The sequence below is a fragment of the Panthera onca genome, chromosome A1, assembly GCF_046562875.1.
Source record: "Panthera onca isolate mPanOnc1 chromosome A1, mPanOnc1 haplotype 2, whole genome shotgun sequence".
Classification (NCBI taxonomy): Eukaryota; Metazoa; Chordata; class Mammalia; order Carnivora; family Felidae; genus Panthera; species Panthera onca.
The window spans coordinates 173,880,845-173,899,761 of NC_138339.1; the positions used below are offsets into that span (position 1 = coordinate 173,880,845).

Genomic DNA, 18,917 nt, shown 5'->3' on the forward strand with positions numbered 1-18,917 from the left:
CAGGACATGTACTATTTTGCACTCTCGGCGTGTAAGATGTGTCTGTTTTCTCATGGCTTTGCCAGCGGAGCACACCATTGACCTTTCAAAGTTTTGGGAGTATGGTGTAAAGGTTCATCTCTCGCTGCTTTTTCCCCTTGCCAGACTGAGAATCTACAGGTTACAGTGTCAGAGGAGAGGCGTTCAGAAGGAAAAGTTGGTCTTAAGGCCTACAAGAGTTACCTCACAGCCGGTGCTCACTGGGTCATCATCATTTTCCTTATTCTACTAAACATCGCTGCTCAGGTAAGTAAGGACATTCATTTTGTCTTGTGGCCTCAGCTTGATGTTTACAGTGTGACTCTACTGTATATATTTACGACACTGTTACCGTTATCACTCAGTCCACTTGGATTTGCATTGAAGCATGCTATCTTGGGGAACAAAATAACTTGATGTTTACTGTGTTGTGTGTGCTCTTAGAGAGCTTCTAGAAGAAGAAGGATGTCTTTCAAAGATTTAATTTTTTTTTTTAATGTTTATTTTTGAGAGGGAGAGAGACCGAGCATGAGTGGGTGATGGGCAGAGAGAGAGAGGGAGACACAGAATCTGAAGCAGGCCCCAGGCTCAGAGCTGTCAGCACAGAGCCCGATGCAGGGCTTGAACCTACAAGCCATGAGATCATGACCTGAGCCAAAGTCGGACGCTTAACTGAGTGATCCACCCAGGCGCCCCTCTTTCAAAGATTTTAAAATGTAACATGCACTTACTTGAGGTGTTGTTATCTGGGATGTGGGGTTTGGCTCAGACCTGAGCTGAAAGAATCGTGTCTGATTTCCAGAGCCTTTCAACATTCCTTTTGGGGGAGTGAGAGAGTTGAGGTGCTAGGCGGTGCTTGATATTTATGTTTATTTCTTCGTGCTAGGTTGCCTACGTTCTCCAGGACTGGTGGCTCTCCTATTGGTGAGTTGTTTCCGGTCTGATATGAGGTGCCCCCAAATTGGCAGGCAGCCTCTCTTTCCCACAGAGTCGGGTTTGTTGGGCCTCCTGTCCTAATCCTCCCTTAGTTTCCCTAGAGCAAAAGAGACATTGAAGTTCTTGCTGGTGGAGTGTGACCCTCCCACGGTCTCTTCCCACATCTGACCCTCAGTGTCTATACACAGACAGTTCTGAGAACTGAAAGTGTCACGATGCAAGTTGAATTTGTATAAAGAGGATGTACATGGGGCCCTGCATGCTTGGAATCCTTTCCAGCATAAAACATGTCTCCCAAATTGAGGTTAATTTTTTTCTTTTTGTATTCATCTAAATTCTGTCAATAGCTTAATATTTTTTTTCCCCCTTTTTCACAGGGCAAATGAACAAAGTGCCCTGAATGTCACGGTAAATGGAAAAGAAAATGTCACTGAGAAGCTCGATCTTCACTGGTACTTAGGAATTTATTCAGGTAAAGTTTAATCATTCGGTTTATTATCCGGGAGTCTGAGGTGCTTACAATGAGCCTGTGTGAGTAACTAGGGCTTCCAGGAGTAATTCAGTAATGTCTTAACAGATTAAGAGTCTGAGTCGCATTTACTCTGTGAATTAATTAGAATAATTATTTTTAAAATCTACCAGAAGAAAGAGGTTGAATGAAGACTCTTAATTTGCTCTGTACTGGATTTTGGAAGTTAAACCAGGATTGAGCATTCAGAAAATCAGCCACTGGAAATATGTGGCTATTGTCTATTCTAATAGGTTGCTTTAGCTAAATCTTATATCATTATTTGGATGGGCAAGGGGATTAGAAACGGATCCCCACCCTGTGGTTCGGATTGTTCCAATTCTGTCTGAATAAACCCTGGCTTTTATTGAACTTGGATGAAATCCTCTGGCAGCGAGGTTCCCCCACATAAAAGCATTATTCCCTCACAGGTATGCAAAGCTCCCTTCCCCGTACTGCTCATCTCCTGGGCTTCACTAATGACTTAAGAGACAAGCTGAGCAGGGAAAAATCCAGTGTCTGGGAATTAGGATTCCTTCTCTCTCTTACCTTGAGATCACAATGTTATCGCGTCCCCAACTGTGTGATTAATTTAACATTTGGCTTGCCAGACTAATATTAACACAGCGCTCTGCTTTCACAAGAGTGCTTAGAATATATGTGGCATTACATACTTTTTAAAGGAAATCCTCATCTGAAATTTTAAATATTCTCGCCGGAAACGCTCATACAAGCTTTCCGCAAAGATAGAGCGAGTGATCTTTGTGAAAACCTACTCACTGAAATGTGGTTATTTATTTCGTTGATCACATGCTAAAGAACCCTGAATACATGAGCTGTTTCCCTTCCACACGGGTGGGCCGTGAGAGGCCCGGTGGCAGGGAGGGGGAGGGAGGAGCCGTTCTGCTGCACAGCCAGGCAGGATGGGGGCCTCAGGAAAACGCCTCTGGATGGCGGTTAGGACTCTGAGCAGCTTTCAGAGTGGAGACAACAGTGATGTGTCATGTGAGGGGTAAAAATGGACTTGATGGAGTATTACTCACAGAAGTTATCTCCCAACTCTCTTTAGCATGTGGAGTTCAGGAGATGATAGGAAAATGATGTTGATTTTTATGCCCATCATAGGTACTCATTTATGCCATTGACAAAAAGCTATAATTTAAATCAGTTGTGTTCATTTAAAAAGGCTTTGTGTTTGTATAAAATGCTTGGTGTTGGAGATTAGTTGCTCACCGAGGTTATTTCATGCTAATGTATAATTTGTATTTTCTTGCACTTCCGTTGAGAGATTTTCTACTTGCAACTTAATATGGTATTTTCATATTCTTTAAAGCCACGTGGGCATTTTCTACAAGGAAATGGCATGTCATTTCCCTTGTTCCCTGTTAATTCACATGCTGGTGTGAGAGCATACTGGAAGTTTTAGATTATGAGATGTGTAAATAGGGTAGCAAAACTTGAAATGTGGAGAAGGGAAGATCAACGAGTTTTTGTAATTATCTCTTTTTCTTCTTTGGTTTTAATAGAACTTGTAATTGAATCAGGAAAGCCTAGTATGAAATTATCATTTACACCTGATTTTCTTTTACATACAGTTTTTATTTAATGAGAGAAAAGTAAATGATATACTTCTTTATAAAAGTATCTTGCAAATGCATTGCACTCTTACAGAAGCCACATGTCTTATGACACAGAATTTCATCAACTGCCTGCCATGCTGTGGCTTCGCCAAAGAAAAGGTGGGGATGTTGTGCTCTGAGTGATGTTTCTTTATTTCAGGTTTAACTGTGGCTACTGTGCTTTTTGGCATAGCGAGATCTCTGTTGGTATTCTACGTCCTTGTTAATTCCTCACAAGCTTTGCACAACAAAATGTTTGAATCCATTTTGAGAGCTCCAGTGTTGTTCTTTGACAGAAACCCAATAGGTAAGTCAGACACCAGGTTTCTTTGTAAATCTGCCTCGTTGACACTGTTTGTGTCTGATCACTTTTCAGCATTGAGAATGGAGGAGACACTTGGAAGAAATCGCTGTGTGTGTTGATTCATTGTCCACAAAAAGCTTCACTGACAGTTTTCTACTACCCGACAGAATCTGAATGTGGGGTGCATACGAGCTGCTTTCTTTCTTTCTTTTTTTTTTTTAGTTTTTTTAAATGTTTATTTGTTTTTGGGAGAGAGAGAGAGAGAGAGAGAGAGAGAGACACTGAGTGCTAGTGGGGGAGGGGCAGAGAGCGAGGGAGACACAGAATCTGAAGCAGGCTCCAGGTTCTGAGCTGTCAGCACAGAGCCCGATGTGGGGCTCGAACTCTTGAATCTGGAGATCATGATCTGAGCTGAAGTCAGACGCTTAACTGACTGAGCCACCTAGGCACCCCAGGTGCATGCAAGCTTCTATTCCGATTTACGTGCGTGTGGAAAATAAACAGGTTTAGGAATCTGTTTGTTGTGGGGCATATGAAACACCCTTCGTTGGATGCAGGCGCATTTAAATGTTGTTGACCAGTTGCCAGAACATTGACTGCATCATGTGGCATTAAACTAGGTCATCCTGGACTTGAAGGTGTACCTAAAATTGTAATGAAAAATTAATTAAAACCCAAGATTGAAGTGTACACATCCTCTTCGATAGAAGCTCCTCACTCTAGCTTTAAAGTGGACTTTTGTTTCCATAATTGGAGGCTTTGTGGCACGTCGCACATAAGTTCCTCAACGTGAGCACACCTGGAGGGTGTCTGAGTGGTTGATGCCCCACCCTGAGGTCTTTGACATGTCTTGCTGCTGGGGGTGGCCTCCTGACCTGGGTCCCCAGGAAGAGTTTGTTCATCAACACGTGCTCCCACCGTTCAGGCCCAGGGAGGCTTGGTTGACGCAGGAGAGGATTGAGGGGACCCATCCAGGCAGGGAGGGAGGCTGGAGAGAGCACAGGAGTAGGCTTGGCCTGGCTGTTAACTAGCCGTGTGACCCAGGCCACAGGTGTACATACCGCTGGGCAGGTGACTCTCAAAGCGGGATGTTGTCGTGGTTAGAAGTGTGGACTGTGGATCCGGCTGCCTGGGCTCACACCTGTGCTAGCTGATCATAGTAGCTGGTTATGGTTCTGTGAGTACTCAGGTGCTAGTTACTTAATTTCTCTGTGCCTCAGCATTCTTAGCTGTAAAATGGGGATACTCTTGGTACCTCCCTTATCCAGACAGTGTGGGAATAAAGCAGATCGGTACATTCACACAGCCTAGAGCAGTGCTTGGCCCGTGGTCAGCACCTAATGACTCTTGGCCACAGTGACGCGTGGTGTCTCGGAACTTCCTCACCTGTGAAATGGAAATGCCAGCTGCCTTTCCTGCTTCACAAGGCTGTCGTGAGGGTTAAATAAGACTGTTCAGGAAAGCATTTTGCGCTGTTTATTCAGCACGTTTGTTTAGCGCAGGCCGGGTGCAGAGCACAGGAACGGTGATCTGCAGAGGCCCCGACTCATCTGTAGTCTTGTTACAGCCGCGGTTAGGAGACTGGAGGGCGCACACATCTGACGGCCGGGAAGTTGCTGCACTTTGCCAGTTAATTTGAAAACTGTGGTCATAAAGTTGAGAGCATTAAGTAGGACTGCGTTTCTGTTATCACAGCCTCTGAATGCTCATGGCCACAGTTAACCAGGTTCTTCCTGTTCAAGACCTGTAGGCTTCTCCACATGCTGATTTATTTATTATTCAAGGATTTGGGACCGAGTCTAAATCTTCAAGGTCGCTAATCTTAGAGCCACACACTAGTGTTTATCTTGCTCTCCCCCTCCTGGATCTGTTAACAGGGCTTCTTTTCCTTCAAGAAAATAGAAACCCAAATAAGCACTCCAAAGATAGGCCCAGTTTGTCCAGAATGTTCAGAGGGCATGAATTATTTACTGTTTTTAGTGATAGATTAAAAAAAAATTTTTTTTAATTAGAAAAGTATTTTAAGTGGTAGATTTTAAATTTCCATTTGGATATCATTTTTATAGTTTTTAAACCAATGGGAAGAACACACCAAAGCTGTGCTTCATAGGGAACATCATGGATCGTATATATATTTTAATGGTTCTATAATATTAAAAAAGCAATTCCCCTCTATAGTAGAAGGGTAGGCATACTTCATTTTTTTAAAAGTTTATTGAGAGAGAGAGAGAGGGAGGGAGGGAGGGAGGGAGGTGAGGGGCAGAGAAACAGAGAGGGGGAGAGAAAATCCCAAGCAGGCTCACACTGTCAGCTCAGAGCCCAACACAAGGCTCAAACTCCTGAACCGTGAGATCATGACCTGAGCCGAGACCAAGAGGCAGACATTCAACCAACTGAGTGAGCCAGGCACCCCTAGGCAGACTTGATTTTTACGTTAAACATCTGTGCCCAGTGATCCCACTCCGAGTTACAGAGTGCCCTCCGAGCAGCATGGAGAATCCAGGAAGCATATCATTCTCTTCTCAGTACTTTGTTATCCAGAGCACCTTCTCAGGGAGATGTCAGTAAGTTTCCTAAGAGTTCGTGGTCCTGACAGCATCTTGGAGTTTGGAAAAGAGGGGATGGGAAGGAGGGGAAGGGTGTAGTCTCCTGCAAGTGAGGCCTGGGGTGGCGACGGCATCTGCACACACTATAGCCTGGCTTGGATTTGCAGATGTCTGCCAGGGTTCCCTTCCACAGCCACCTGCAGTTCCCGCTTGTGCTGGAATATTCCCAGTGAACCCAATCCGGATTGTGGAAGTCTCTTTTTACATTTGTTCATGGGTGTTTCCACCCCAGATGGGCTGATTCCCTTTTCCTGCTTCTCCCATTTTGTTGATCAGTGGGAGATCCTTTGACCTTGTGCAGAGAACCAGGCCTTCGGTGAAGGGTCCTGAAACACTGGCTGCCCCTTGCCCTGGCCCAAAAGTCCCAGGTTCTCTGACTTGGATTTAGGGAGAAGGACAAGGTGAACCCGGACAGTGCATGTTCCTTCTTGCTGGCTAAGTCTCTCTGGCTGCTCTTGAAGCACTCCAGAGCTCTGGTTTTTAAGAAGGCGCCATCTTTCCAAGCTTCACGACTAAGTTTCTCTTCATTTTGAACCCATGTATGGTTGCACGGAGTTAACTTATTTGCTTATATAATGCAGTACTGTTTTACCCACTGATTTTTTTCATAACCCAGTCAGTCTTAAACTGGGTAAAATTTCAGTCAGCTAAGTGTGTTGTCTTAGAAGGGCAAAAAGCTACTTTTCTTTTCCTCTTTTTGCCTTCCTTTATTTTTATCCTTCCCTTCTCAGTGTATTTTGGTGACCGTATTGTGTGTCTGTTAAAGGGCTGCACGTTTTCAGCTGCCCCGGCATTTCCTGCACATTCTGATTGCAACAACTTGAGTTGAGTAGTGCCTGTTTAGATGTGGTCTGTGTGTGTTCCTGTACTGAGGGCCACACCTACCTCTTCCATGATCAACATTTGTCTTCTGTCCTTTCTGTTCTATCAGATCTTAATGCGCAGGGAATACAGGGAAGCAATTCAGAAATTAGAAGATTATGTCTATATTCAGCATAAACCATGTTCTCCTGAATTTGTTTTATTTTTTACGTCTGGCACAAGAGGGCAGCATGATCTATATTATTTCAGGGATATACTGTAAGGGCACCTTATTGCAAAAACCTATTTTTTTTTTTTTTTTAATTTAAAGCTTAGAAATTCCATTTTTTATAGCTGGAGTCTTGTGTTTTATAGTATTGGTGCAGAATTTTAAATCATTGCTGTAGTTTATTATGTTTGAGATATTAGACTCTTTATTAAAGAATTATTCGCAGTGTTGTCCCAGAATATCTGGCGTTTCACACAAGGATATGTGGATTTCTAAACTGGAATAGTACTTGGAATGGGTAGCCGCTGACATCTCGACTGGATATATTTTAATCCCTGTGGGCAGAATATGGCCGCCTGTATGACCGGAGTCAAACATGAGTTTAGGGGAAAATATGACCAGGCAGTTTCTTCAGTTCCCTTCCACGCGAGCAGAATGGGTAGAGGTTATCTAGAATTTCACCCTTCACTTTGGAAACAAGATGAGTGGATAGTTGTTCTGTTTCTTCATGCCTAATAACAGTGACCTAACACTTGGCTGAATGAACTGACTGTAATGGATTCCAGATAAATAATTTGTTTATTTGCTTTCAGTGTGTTAATTCGGCTTTAAGAAAGTGGGCCACCGATGTCAGGAGATACTGGTGTTTGTTTATTCTCTCAGGAAAGTGCAAAGTTAATATTGGGTTGTGGCCTTTGTGTTCACCTCACGTGACTGGTTATCCTGCAGTGGTGTGTGTGTGTTCACTTATTTAGGCATCCGGTATAAGATAAGTACAAATGCATATCGTTATTTTTTCCTTACAGATTAAGTTAGGGCCAGAGTACTATAAAAGGAGAAAAGCAAATGGACTAACCTCTTCTTTTGTCAATTTTATTTTTTTCCGATGGAAGTTTCTTGTGCTCATTAACGTATGGAACTGAGAGACATATTTGTGTACCCCCCAATCAAAAATCTGGAATTGCTCAAAGGGATAGGATTTCTTTTCTTTTTTTCCCCTTAATGTTTATTATTTGAGAAAGAGACAGAGGGCAAGCAGGGGAGAGGCAGAGAGAGAGGGAGACACAGAATCGGAAGCAGACTTCAGGTGCCGAGCTGGTCAGCGCAGAGCCCCACGCAGGGCTCGAACCCACAGAGCGCGAGATAATGACCTGAGCTGAAGTCGGCTGCCTAACCGACTGAGCCACCCAGGCACCCCAAAGGGTTAGGATTTCTAATTTGCCCACACGTAGATGACTTCGCACATCTAAACTCCTGAATTGGGATATGCGTGAGTAAGGAGCTGAGGGTTGTGAAGCAGGAGGCTGGGAGAGGTTTGAACTATTGTTTTGTTTCTTCAACCTTGAAAGAGACTCCTCAGCATCCCTTACACGTTGTTCATAAATAACTTGTGGAGAAGTAAAAAGTGAACTGAAAGCACCACGGTGAGCTTTTTGGACTGTCAGAAAAACTTGCTGTACTGTTTATAAAATCAGTTGTCACAGTACTGCTGCCCTGCTAGAAAAAAGAGTCATCAGTAGAGAAGAAAGATAATTGTAGGGAGATCTCTCTGTTTATCCAGTTCAAATGACCACTGGAGTTAGTGCTAAATGCATATTTTTAACAAGTATAATATTTCAGCACCGTCAAAATTACCTCGACGATAATAGGCCTGTGAAATTACAGCTCTGTAAGTTAGGAGGGGAGGTGGCTCTGCTTAGCACAGACTCATCTGTGCCTGTCCACACAAGTGATTCTGCTGAGCAGGTAGCATGTTAGAACAGGAAACACTGGTCCTAAAACTTCTGATTTATGGTAGGTGTTGTTTTGACACAGCATCGAGACGATTTACAAGGCAAGACTTCGTGTTAAAATATTTTACCGGTGTCCTCATTCGTCACCGACATAAATATTCAGGAGTGATGCTGGAAAATTGGGAATGTGCCCATTCATGCCAAATCACTGGCTGTGTTTCCTTTCAAGTGAGATCTGTTGTGTGGATATGGTTAAAAGAAACTATGGTTTTTCTTTCTTGAGAGCAGATGAGCTGTAAGAAATTGGGAGTAAGAATAACATCCATCCTGACAGCTTTCATGTATTCATCTTGCTTAGGTTGCTTTTAATTCTGGCTTAAGTCCTACAGTCTTGTGTTTTTGTTTTTTTTTTTCCCTTTCCTTGCTTGGTGCACATTGTAGAGAACATATTTATATGTACATTAGTTAAAGAGGCTTTTTGTGTTCAAAGGAAGAAGTTAGTCATCATCAGAAAAAGCTTTGTTGCAAAACAGAAACACACATTTCCCCTTTCTTTTTTCCTTGTTAATAATAACAAATGCAAGTGACTATAAAGGGAATAACACAAAAGATTGCATCAATCATAGTGATTCTCAATAGCTACATATAAATATTGTTTTTTCAGGTTTGAATGAAGCAGCTAATAGTTTGAAGTAGGTGTGGTAATTAAATCCTGTCAGGTTGTCACACATTAAAAATAATGTTTTTTCACATAACAATGGTTATATGTACTTAAACTCTTATCATGGTGATATTAAGTCATATTTTATGGGAGTTGCTCATTTACTGCTAATAGTATCATAAAAGCCTTTGTTACGAGTTTAAATAGTTACATAGTTACATATATTTGATTACTATTGTTATTTTGTCAGTAATCTCTATAAGGGTGATTATTATAGCTCTTGTCCAGAGCTGGTAAATATTGCACCATTTTGGTATACATTTTTAATCTACTAGAATGTTCTGATTACTCTTATTCCTGGTTTTTCTCTGTAATAATCCTACATGGAAATACTGACAACTTAGTAACCGAGAAAGCACTGTTTGTGGTTGTCCAATAAAATGTTAATAAGATAAGATTCGGGAAGCTTGTGCCTTGTTCACAGTGGTAGTCATGTAATATCTCGGGAATTTCTAAGTACGACATTTTACTTGTGTTCTTTCATTTCCTAATAGAGTACATATTAAATGATATATGTATCCTAATATGTAAGTTCTCCACTTCACTCTAATATTTGTGGCTATGAGGTTAATACCCCCAAACTCTCGGTTTTTATTGATTTCATATTTGTTGTCTCAACCTTAGCCAACTTGGAGCTAGGCAGTCTTTGGTACTGAGGACTTCACTAGTGTGTCCCACTGTCGGGTGTGAGTGTGCCCAGTAATTTGGCATTACCTTATGGGGTGTGTGATTTACAGTAATTCAGATTACTGTTATTTAAAGGCCCCCCCCCCCATCACACACAGATAATTACTTCAACTTTGTAGCTCTTTGTGACAGTCAGAAAATGCATCAAAGTATCTTTATGAGACAGTTTATTGCTTTTGTACAACCATTTCAAACTGGAATAGTATTTCTGGGTCAGATTTCACACAACTAAATATTGATAAGCATATAGAAAGCATAGTCTTCTGACATGGGGCGGGAGTAGATAGAAATTTGCTGGGTTGAAATCCCCTATGGTTTTGCTAAACGGTTAGTTGTTTCCCCTCAACCATTTGATTTTGGAGCTCTCTTAACGATGCCGTGGTGTGAACTTTGATTTTCATCTTCATCTTCTGTTATCATTTCTTCCCTAACCCCCTTATTTTAAACATTGTTATTTATTTTGATATGAAGAAAATGGAAAAAAAAAACCCCAGATGTTTACAATATTGAGCCTGTGACATTTTCGTTCATATAAGTTTAAAATTTGGTTATGTTTTAAATCACATCTCTATAGTACTTGTCCCAATTGTGGTTAAATTATAATTTAGGTAATTATGTGTTGACTCCCTGTCTCTTCTCTTAGCCTTGGGCTCTCAGACCTCATGGAGCATATCTGTTGTTATTGCAAAAGCCTCTGAAGCCAGGATGGGACACTTTGTAGCTGATTAGTAGTTGTTGGCTGGATAGAAGAGGGGATGGTTTCAGGAGTGTATTTGCATCTCTCTGTGCCACGCCCTTTAAGAACAATGCAACTTGAGAGTGTTGAAATAGAATTAGAGCCTTTTTGTCTTTGCGCTCAGTGTTCACGTTAAATTGAACCCTTCCCTATTTATTTTCCAAAGTAGAGTTTGCAATAGATTATTTATGGTAGTCTTTGTTTCTGGTATGTGATGGCATGAAGAAGAAACCATATACATTGGTTCTTTGGAAGCTGTGGTTCATGGAGCTACGCTCTACAAAGTTCCAGTTTCTGTTACTTACCAGTCAGGGAAAGGAAACCGTCAAATACCCAGTGCATTTCCTTGGGGTTTAGTTGTGCATTGAAGAAAAATGTTAGAACTTACATGGGTTAAATATTTGGTACTTGATAATTTTACCTTATAAACTACATATTCTTAAGAGGTAAAGAAAAATAATTCATTTTATTTACTTAGTGTTTATTTTTTTTATTTAGAGAGAGAGAGCTCAAGTGGGGAGGGGAGGGAGGGGGAGTGGAGAGAGAGAGAATCCCAAGCAGGCCCTGCACTGTCAGTGCACAGAGCCCAGTGTAGGGCTCAAACTGATGAACTGTGAGATCATGACCTGAGCTGAAGTCGGATGCTTAACCGACTGAGCCACCCAGACACCCGCGAATTCATTTATTTTAAAACATCAGTGGACATTTTAAACTGTTACTGAGTGGGGAGTTGAGATGTAGGTTGAGATGTGGCAAAGACCTTGTTCTGCTGCCATGTAGCTTTGGAGTAGCTAGGACGGTCCCTTCACTTCTGGCCTCAGGTTTCACAGGTGAAAAGAGGGAGGCCTTTTCACTCCTCAAGCATTTTTACTGGTCCTCTCCTGGTTGTAAGTTGTGGTCCCCAAGCACTAGGACAAAAAGCCCCTGTTTTCAAGGCATTTGCAAACTGAAATATCTGCAGACAGTGGATTGTTTGTAAAACAAAACAAAAAAACCCATCCAGTATCAGTATTCAATGATTCCATGTAGAAAAGATAGAGACTCAGAGATTTAATGTAGCTGTAGGGCAGGTATCTCAATTCACATGTACACACAACACGCATACACGTAGCCCAGGGGTATATTTCTTTTTCATAAACTGTTTTGTTGGAATTTCAGGACAGATTGTTTCAAAATGAAATCATACCAGTTGGAGAGTGAGAGCGATTTAGGAAACAAAAGAAAGCGATGTATTTGAGATAATGACCTCTAAGCTTATAGCAAACCCTGCCCAGCATCTAAGCAGGGTCTTGATGATACTCACCTATCCTGACCCGTCAGGAACCATCCAGGTGTCAGAGCTCATCTCCACAAAGTGCGTCAGGGAAAGAAGGAAGTCGTCCTTTAATGAGTATCTACACATAACTTCTCTTTGGACTTTTAGAAGTGTGTTACAAATGCTTAGACAGTGGGTAGGACATAAGCAATGGCAGCTTTCTCCCTGAGAATGTTGTCATGACATGAGCCATGATCTGTTGGGTGTTCTCATTCTTGGTAACCAGGATCATCCTTTTAGAAATTTCCCTCTCATTTAGGTGGACACTCTTTAACATCTAGAAAAAAGACAGCAAGGTCCAAACGTTCAAGGACACTTTGAATGGAAGTTCATCTAAACACCATGGTTAAATGGAAAGCTGTCAGAAAATCAAGGTCTTTGCTGGAAATATTTTCCTTTTATTTCTTTTCTACATTTGCATTTTAATAGATTGTATCATGTGGGGAAATATTTCAACCTCTTGAAAACCTGGAAAATCTATTTTGGACTTGTTAGGTGTTTAAAAATCTTCATCCAGACGTTATTCCAAATACAGTCGTGCTCTCCGTGATGGGAAAATCCTGCCTCCAGGTTCGCTGTTGGTTGAAGAATGCTGTAGAGCACTGTGTTGTTAAAAACATCAGCAGAAACCAGTGTGTCAGCTTAAGTCCCTGATTTTAGGATGTTTAAGTCAATACTTAGTTAATGATCTTGATTTGTCTGTAAACTTTATGTGGAGGTTTCAGGAAGTGTTCTTTTGGTTCAGTGACTGTGGTCTCATTCTTTACTCTGTTTGAGGCATAGAATCAAAAGGTATAGAAATTTTGAGAGTGTGCTAAGAAAAACAGTGTACCTGCTTCTTTTTTATAATTTTAATTCCTGTACAGTTGACATACAGTGGTGTTATATTAGTTTCAGGTGTACAATATAGTGAGCACCTACTTCTTTTTGTTGTGCATAAACATTTGAACAGGTACCACAGTGTATGTGGTTTTGTTCTTTAAATATATTTTCTCACATACATAATTCCATATGTCTAGATCACAGCGGTGCTTTGCAACTAAGAATCAGGGATTAATTTTTTTCATTACCTTTAAATATCTAAAAGTAGATTAAGAAGGAAATGGTTGTTTTCTTGTATATAGTCATTTCTTTTAGAACTTTTTTTTTTTTCTTCTTCCTTTAGTGTCAGAATGGCCTGGGCTCATTAAATTAATTTCCTCTGGGAGAACTATAAATTTGTTATTTTAACTTTTTGGAGAATAAGATGGTAGTAACATCTTAAAATTATATCTCATGCTAATGTAAATCTCTATACTCTCCCTCTTAGGATAAAAATGAAAAGGGAGTCAAATGTAGTTGAATGAGTTCTATCAGTAAACTGTATTGTAGACAGAAGTGTTTGTTTTTGGTGCTGGCTTTGAAATGTTGGTCTTGACTTATACTCCTGTATATAAAAGGAAAATAAACCCCTGTTTCAAGATGGTGAGTAATCAGTGTTACTAGAAAATTGTTCTTCAAGATTAAATAGTTGTTGACATAAATAGCCAGAGTAATAAAAGGCAACACCTGTGTAACCCAGACAGTGGTTATCGTACAATCAGGTAACCTGTTTATTAACGAATTGTCAAGTCTTTAGACCAGGTGAATAGATTTGTTATACGTTAGGGAATTCTAAACATTGAATGAAGAAGCTTGAATCCTTGATGCCAAGTGTTCTGACCACTCACATCTTCTTTCACAAAGGAGACATGACAGGAAGGTAATGCTTAAATGATCCGCCTTCAGGTATGTGTTCTTGTCTTGGTTCTTGCTCTGTCAGACTAGCCAAATTTTCTAGATGAGGTTAGGGTTTGAAATTTTAGGTGACAAAATGAGTATCTTGTAGGTTTTGGATAAACATGGAGTACTTCTTTAAAAATAGCCCATCTTTTCTTTCCCCGGAATTCTTAGGTCCCTTTTTAATTTGATGTCAGATGCGAGAGAACTTTGGTTGTCATCAGTAGGTATTTTACAGTGTTAATGGTCAGAGAGTGGGATGGAGGTCAAGGTGCTGGGATGTCCCAGTTCTGTTGGGAGCAGAGCTTTGGAGTAGCTGAGTCAGTCATCATCTCACTGCTACATCAAGGTCCTCTTGACTGAAGCACGATTGCCCTTAAGCAGCACTGAAGACGGGTGAGGTGGGTGTGCATGTTGAGAGAGAGACCTCTCTTCAGTTAGATTGTCACATCAGAATAAGGTTCATATTATTGGATTCCATTAAAGAGATGAAAAATTTTTAATTTGAAAAATGACCAGCAAATAAAGTGACCTTGAATTTGACCAATGTGAATGGATTTCTTGTATTTCCCAGTAGTGGTTTTGAATCAAAGTGTGATTCTGGCTCCATGGTAAAGAGAACAAACTTTGGAATCATCCTTCCTGAATGTGAATCCAAGCTCTGCCACCGACAGACCTTGACTGAGTTACTTAATCTCTGTCTGCTTCAACTCTGTCTGTACACTGGGGATGGTAGTATAGTGGGAGAAAGAAGCTTTTTTATGTGTGTGAGAACTAAGAGGTTCCATATATGTAAAGCATTTAAAACAGTGCCTACCATATAGTGGACATTGATTTTTGACTCTTTAAGTGACATGTTGAAATTTTAGGGGTTTTCACCTCTTTTTTTTAATGTATTTTTTAAATGTTTGTTTATTTTTGAAAGGGAGGGAGACAGAGCATAGGTGGGGGGAGGAGCAGAGAGAGAGGGAGACCCAGAATCTGAAGCAGGCTTCGGGCTCTGAGCTGTCAGCACAGAGCCCAATGCAGGGCTTGAACCCATGAACGCAAGATCATGACCTGAGCTGAAGTCGGGGCTCAACCTACTGAGCCACCCAGGTACCCCATTGCCTCTTTTTTTTTTTTTTAAACGAAATCCAAATGCATATGCTGATTTTGATAAAACAGTGGGGTGGGGGAAAGGGAGGGTATGTTTTCCCAGATGTAAGGAAAAATAGGTAAGTGACCAAGACCAACAAGCCACAACACAACATCATGTTTTTTTGTTGGCTTGTGTTTGTTGTTGTTTTCATCGGGGCCTAGCTCCACTCTGGAGTTCACTTTAATTTAATTTGGTTTCACAAGGGGAGCTCAATTTTGCATGTAAGTACCAAACATCTGGTTTACTTTTTGTTTAAAAATGATATGGTTGAAGTTTATTACAGAAGTCTATTGTGTAATTAAGGAAAGACAGTTTGAAATTTATAAAATAAGTCCTACTTAAATGCAGCATTGGAATCATTCCAGGGAAGTGGGTATACTTCTTGGGAGTAGCAGGAACTTATTATTTTTAAAAATGCTATAACTGGTCAAAATGTAGAGCTTCTATGTATTCACCTTTTTTTCCAAAAAGCATGCAAAATGACAAATTTCACAAGCAAAAGTTAAAGTTGACCTAAGGCAGTTTTAGATTGTCAAGCCTTCACATTTTATTCATGGGATGTTTTTAGAGACATTTTGTGGTTTGTTCACTGCAGTTAATTCTGGGCAGTCCTTCTGCATTTCTATCAGATGGACATTCTACTTCAGAACTTCTTCTTGCACAAAATACAGTTAAAGCAGCTTGGGAAGAAAAGGAGATTCCTGGGTGGTTCTTACAAACTATCGATTATATTTTTAAAGCTGTTAAGGGAATAATAAATCCACAGAACAAATACAGCTCTTCTATATATACTGCCCAGGTAGTGTTAATCAACTGATCATTTAAATGCCAGAAATTTCTGGCTGGCTATAAGGGCACTGAGGTATATGAAGGAATAGTTTGGGGTGGAGAGACCCAAGTGAAGATAGAGTGCTTATTCGTTTAACACCTGTTTGCCAGGTAGCTGTGTTAGTAGTCAGGCAGGGATCACCTAACTAGTTCTGAGTCTTAGTGTTCAGCCTCAGTGACGTCTGAGAGGCCCTCAACGCTGAAACGCAATGGTTCTGTCTTCCTGCAGAACTCACTTACAAATATCTTGATAAAAAAGAGACTTAGAAGTAGGTTGTAAAGACTGATAGGATTTTTATGACTCTAGTTTTCGTACACCCTCGAATGTTTTAGGGATCTGTTCCATGGTAGAGGTTTCATCTGTTGGCAGTTATAATCTAGTTCCTTCGGGATCAGCCCGACTTATGGTAAATTTGGAATATTTCCCTATGTCTTCTCATTTTCTAGCAACATTGTAAATTTGTTTGATAACTTAAACTTACCAAAAGACTGTCCCTTCCATCATCTCATGTCACCTTCAGTAGCAACAAAACAACGAGAAACCTCCACTCTCTGGCGCCTCTGAAGCTTGTACGCTGCATTCCCTTGCCTTCTTGTTCACTCCCGTTGTTATCGTCCTCATTGGTTATTATGTGGAAACCGTAGAGTTACGATGCCTGTAAATGAAAATTAAGAACCAGATTGTTCTAATCGTTAACCAGCACGCAGATTTTAATCAGCATAGAGATTATAACTAAACATGTATTGAGCACCTCTATATGCCAGTGTGCTGGGAATTTTACATAAGGGAACCAGACACTGTATCCTGAACTCCCCATGGGTATTTTCTAAAGATACATCGTCCATTCCTATGCATTGTATTTTACACAGTAATGGTGGCTCTTCAGGTCAAGGTGAAATTGTTTAGCATAGTATTTCCTATGAAATGGATGTGGACATCATACTAATCAGAAACCTTTTTAAAATTGCAGAAAATTTGCATGACCTGGACAGTGCATCACATAATACGGGTGGTATAAGGTATAGGCAATCAGTGGATATATGTGTTTGTATTGATACAGAATTCGAATTTAAGTTACAAATATGAGAATAAGAAATACTTTAAAATTTGTGGTCTTTGGCCTCCTCCTTCTGTGTTTATTCAGCTTTTATGTGCACTTCCTTGCTTTTATCAGTTTGCAGAAAATGAATTCGTTCCAAAATGGGATGGGGGTGGGTGGGTGGATGGATCTTTGATCTGTAGGGAAAGTTAATGTTTCTGAAAACCAGATAATCACTTTAATCTTTTCTTGTGGCCCTAAAGTTTTAAGAGACTTTCACCGGTGCCTTCTCATGACGTACTGTTTATGTTTTTTGGAGACCTGTTTGGCATATAGCACTGCATAAGGTTAAGGTACACGTACAGCATATTGAGGTGATACATTTATAGTGCAGTATGATTGCTGTTGTGGCATTAGCCAACAGCTCTGTCGTCACATGATGATGACTTCTTCTTGTGTCGGGAATAATTAAGGTCTAGTCTCTTAGTAGATTTACTGTTTATAGTATACTTTTGTTGTCTGTAATCACTGTGTATTCTGTCTCTAAGACTTTATTTATCTGTAAGTTGCAAGTGTGTACCCTGAAACAACATCTCTTTCACGCCCCTAGCCCCTGGTAACCACCATTTTACTCACTGCTTTTATGAGTTCAGCATTTTTAGACTCCACATATCAGAGATGTCATAGAGTATTTGTCTTTCTCTGTATGGCTTATCTCACTTGGCAGGATGTCCTCAAGGTCCATTCGTGTCGTTGCAAATGGCAGGATTTCCTTTTTTCTCATGGCTGAATAGTATTCCTGTGTGTGTGTGTGTGTGTGTGTGTGTGTGTGTGTGTGTGTGTGTATGAGAGCGAGAGCGAGAGATCTTCATCGTTGAGAGACAGGTTATTTCCAAACTTTGACTGTTGTGAATAAGGCCGGCATGAGATAGGAGTGCAGATATCCCTACAACAACCTGCTTCATCTCTGTCATGACTGTAAAGTTTTTGTAATTTTATAGCTGATCCCATGTTATGAAAACGTTAGCTCTGAAGTTTATAGTATTTATGTTTACTGATATTTGTAGTTATAGTATTGATACTGTAAGAGACAGTGTGGGATCATGGGATTGTAGTGAGCTCTTCTTTGGCATTGGGGTTCTTAGGGGGAGTGAAAACAACATAGCACTTGATAAGAGCTCTTTTTAATAAAACGAGTCAGAGATAAAGAGTGTTAGTTCTCAAATCTTGTCAGATGTACTGCTGTACATGTACTGCTAACCATTCCAAGATGTCTGCAATCATTTGCATGAAGACATTAACTACCTTGATATAGGCTATATTGGAAATGAAGTTCAATGTATAGTAGGGCTCGTATTGACTATGAGTGGGAAAATAATATGGTTGGAGGTGTTAGTCATTTAGTCATGTAGTGGATGGAGCGGAGATCTGGGAAGTTTCCTGAGGAGAACCACAGCAAAATGACTTCGGTATTGTAGGAATCCCATCCAGCTATCCTATAGATATAAAGAAGCCCGGGGGTGTGGGGTGTAATAGAAGAATGGATAAATTCCCCTGTTGGTCTCTTTCATACAAACCATGCTGCCAGTGTCTGTGGTTCAGTAGCAGACTTATCTTGGGTTTAGAGCTTAAGTTAATAGCAGCCTGGAGCCACGGATGTATCAATCCCAATGAATTGCACTTAAAAACATTTTATTTGGGGTGCCTGGGTGGCCCAGTTGGTTAAGCATCCAACTTCAGCTCAGGTGTTTGATCTTGCCGTTTGTGAGTTCGAGCCCCGCATTGGGCTCTGTGCTGACAGCTCAGAGCCTGGAGCCTGCTCCAGATTCTGTCTCCTCTCTTTGCCCCTCCTCTGCTCAAGCTCTGTCTGTCTGTCTCCCTATCAAAAATAAATAAACATTAAAAAAAATAAGATCCACATTTTAATTACTCATTCA

The 18,917-nt window shown here is 40.7% G+C and overlaps 1 protein-coding gene across 4 annotated transcripts in view; it reads left to right on the forward strand.

The window, feature by feature from the left end:
* ABCC4 (ATP binding cassette subfamily C member 4 (PEL blood group)) overlaps nt 1-18,917 on the forward strand; it is a 284,074-nt gene that overhangs the window by 146,997 nt on the left and 118,160 nt on the right. For 3 of the 4 annotated variants that reach the window (XM_081794994.1, XM_078432437.2, XM_060636844.3), the window contains exons 20-23: nt 145-285; nt 905-942; nt 1,332-1,426; nt 3,242-3,388. In XM_081794994.1, coding sequence (XP_081651120.1) covers nt 145-285; nt 905-942; nt 1,332-1,426; nt 3,242-3,388 — 421 coding nt within the window. The remainder of the gene's footprint in view (nt 1-144; nt 286-904; nt 943-1,331; nt 1,427-3,241; nt 3,389-18,917) is intronic. The other variant, XM_060636846.3, reaches the window with a different exon arrangement.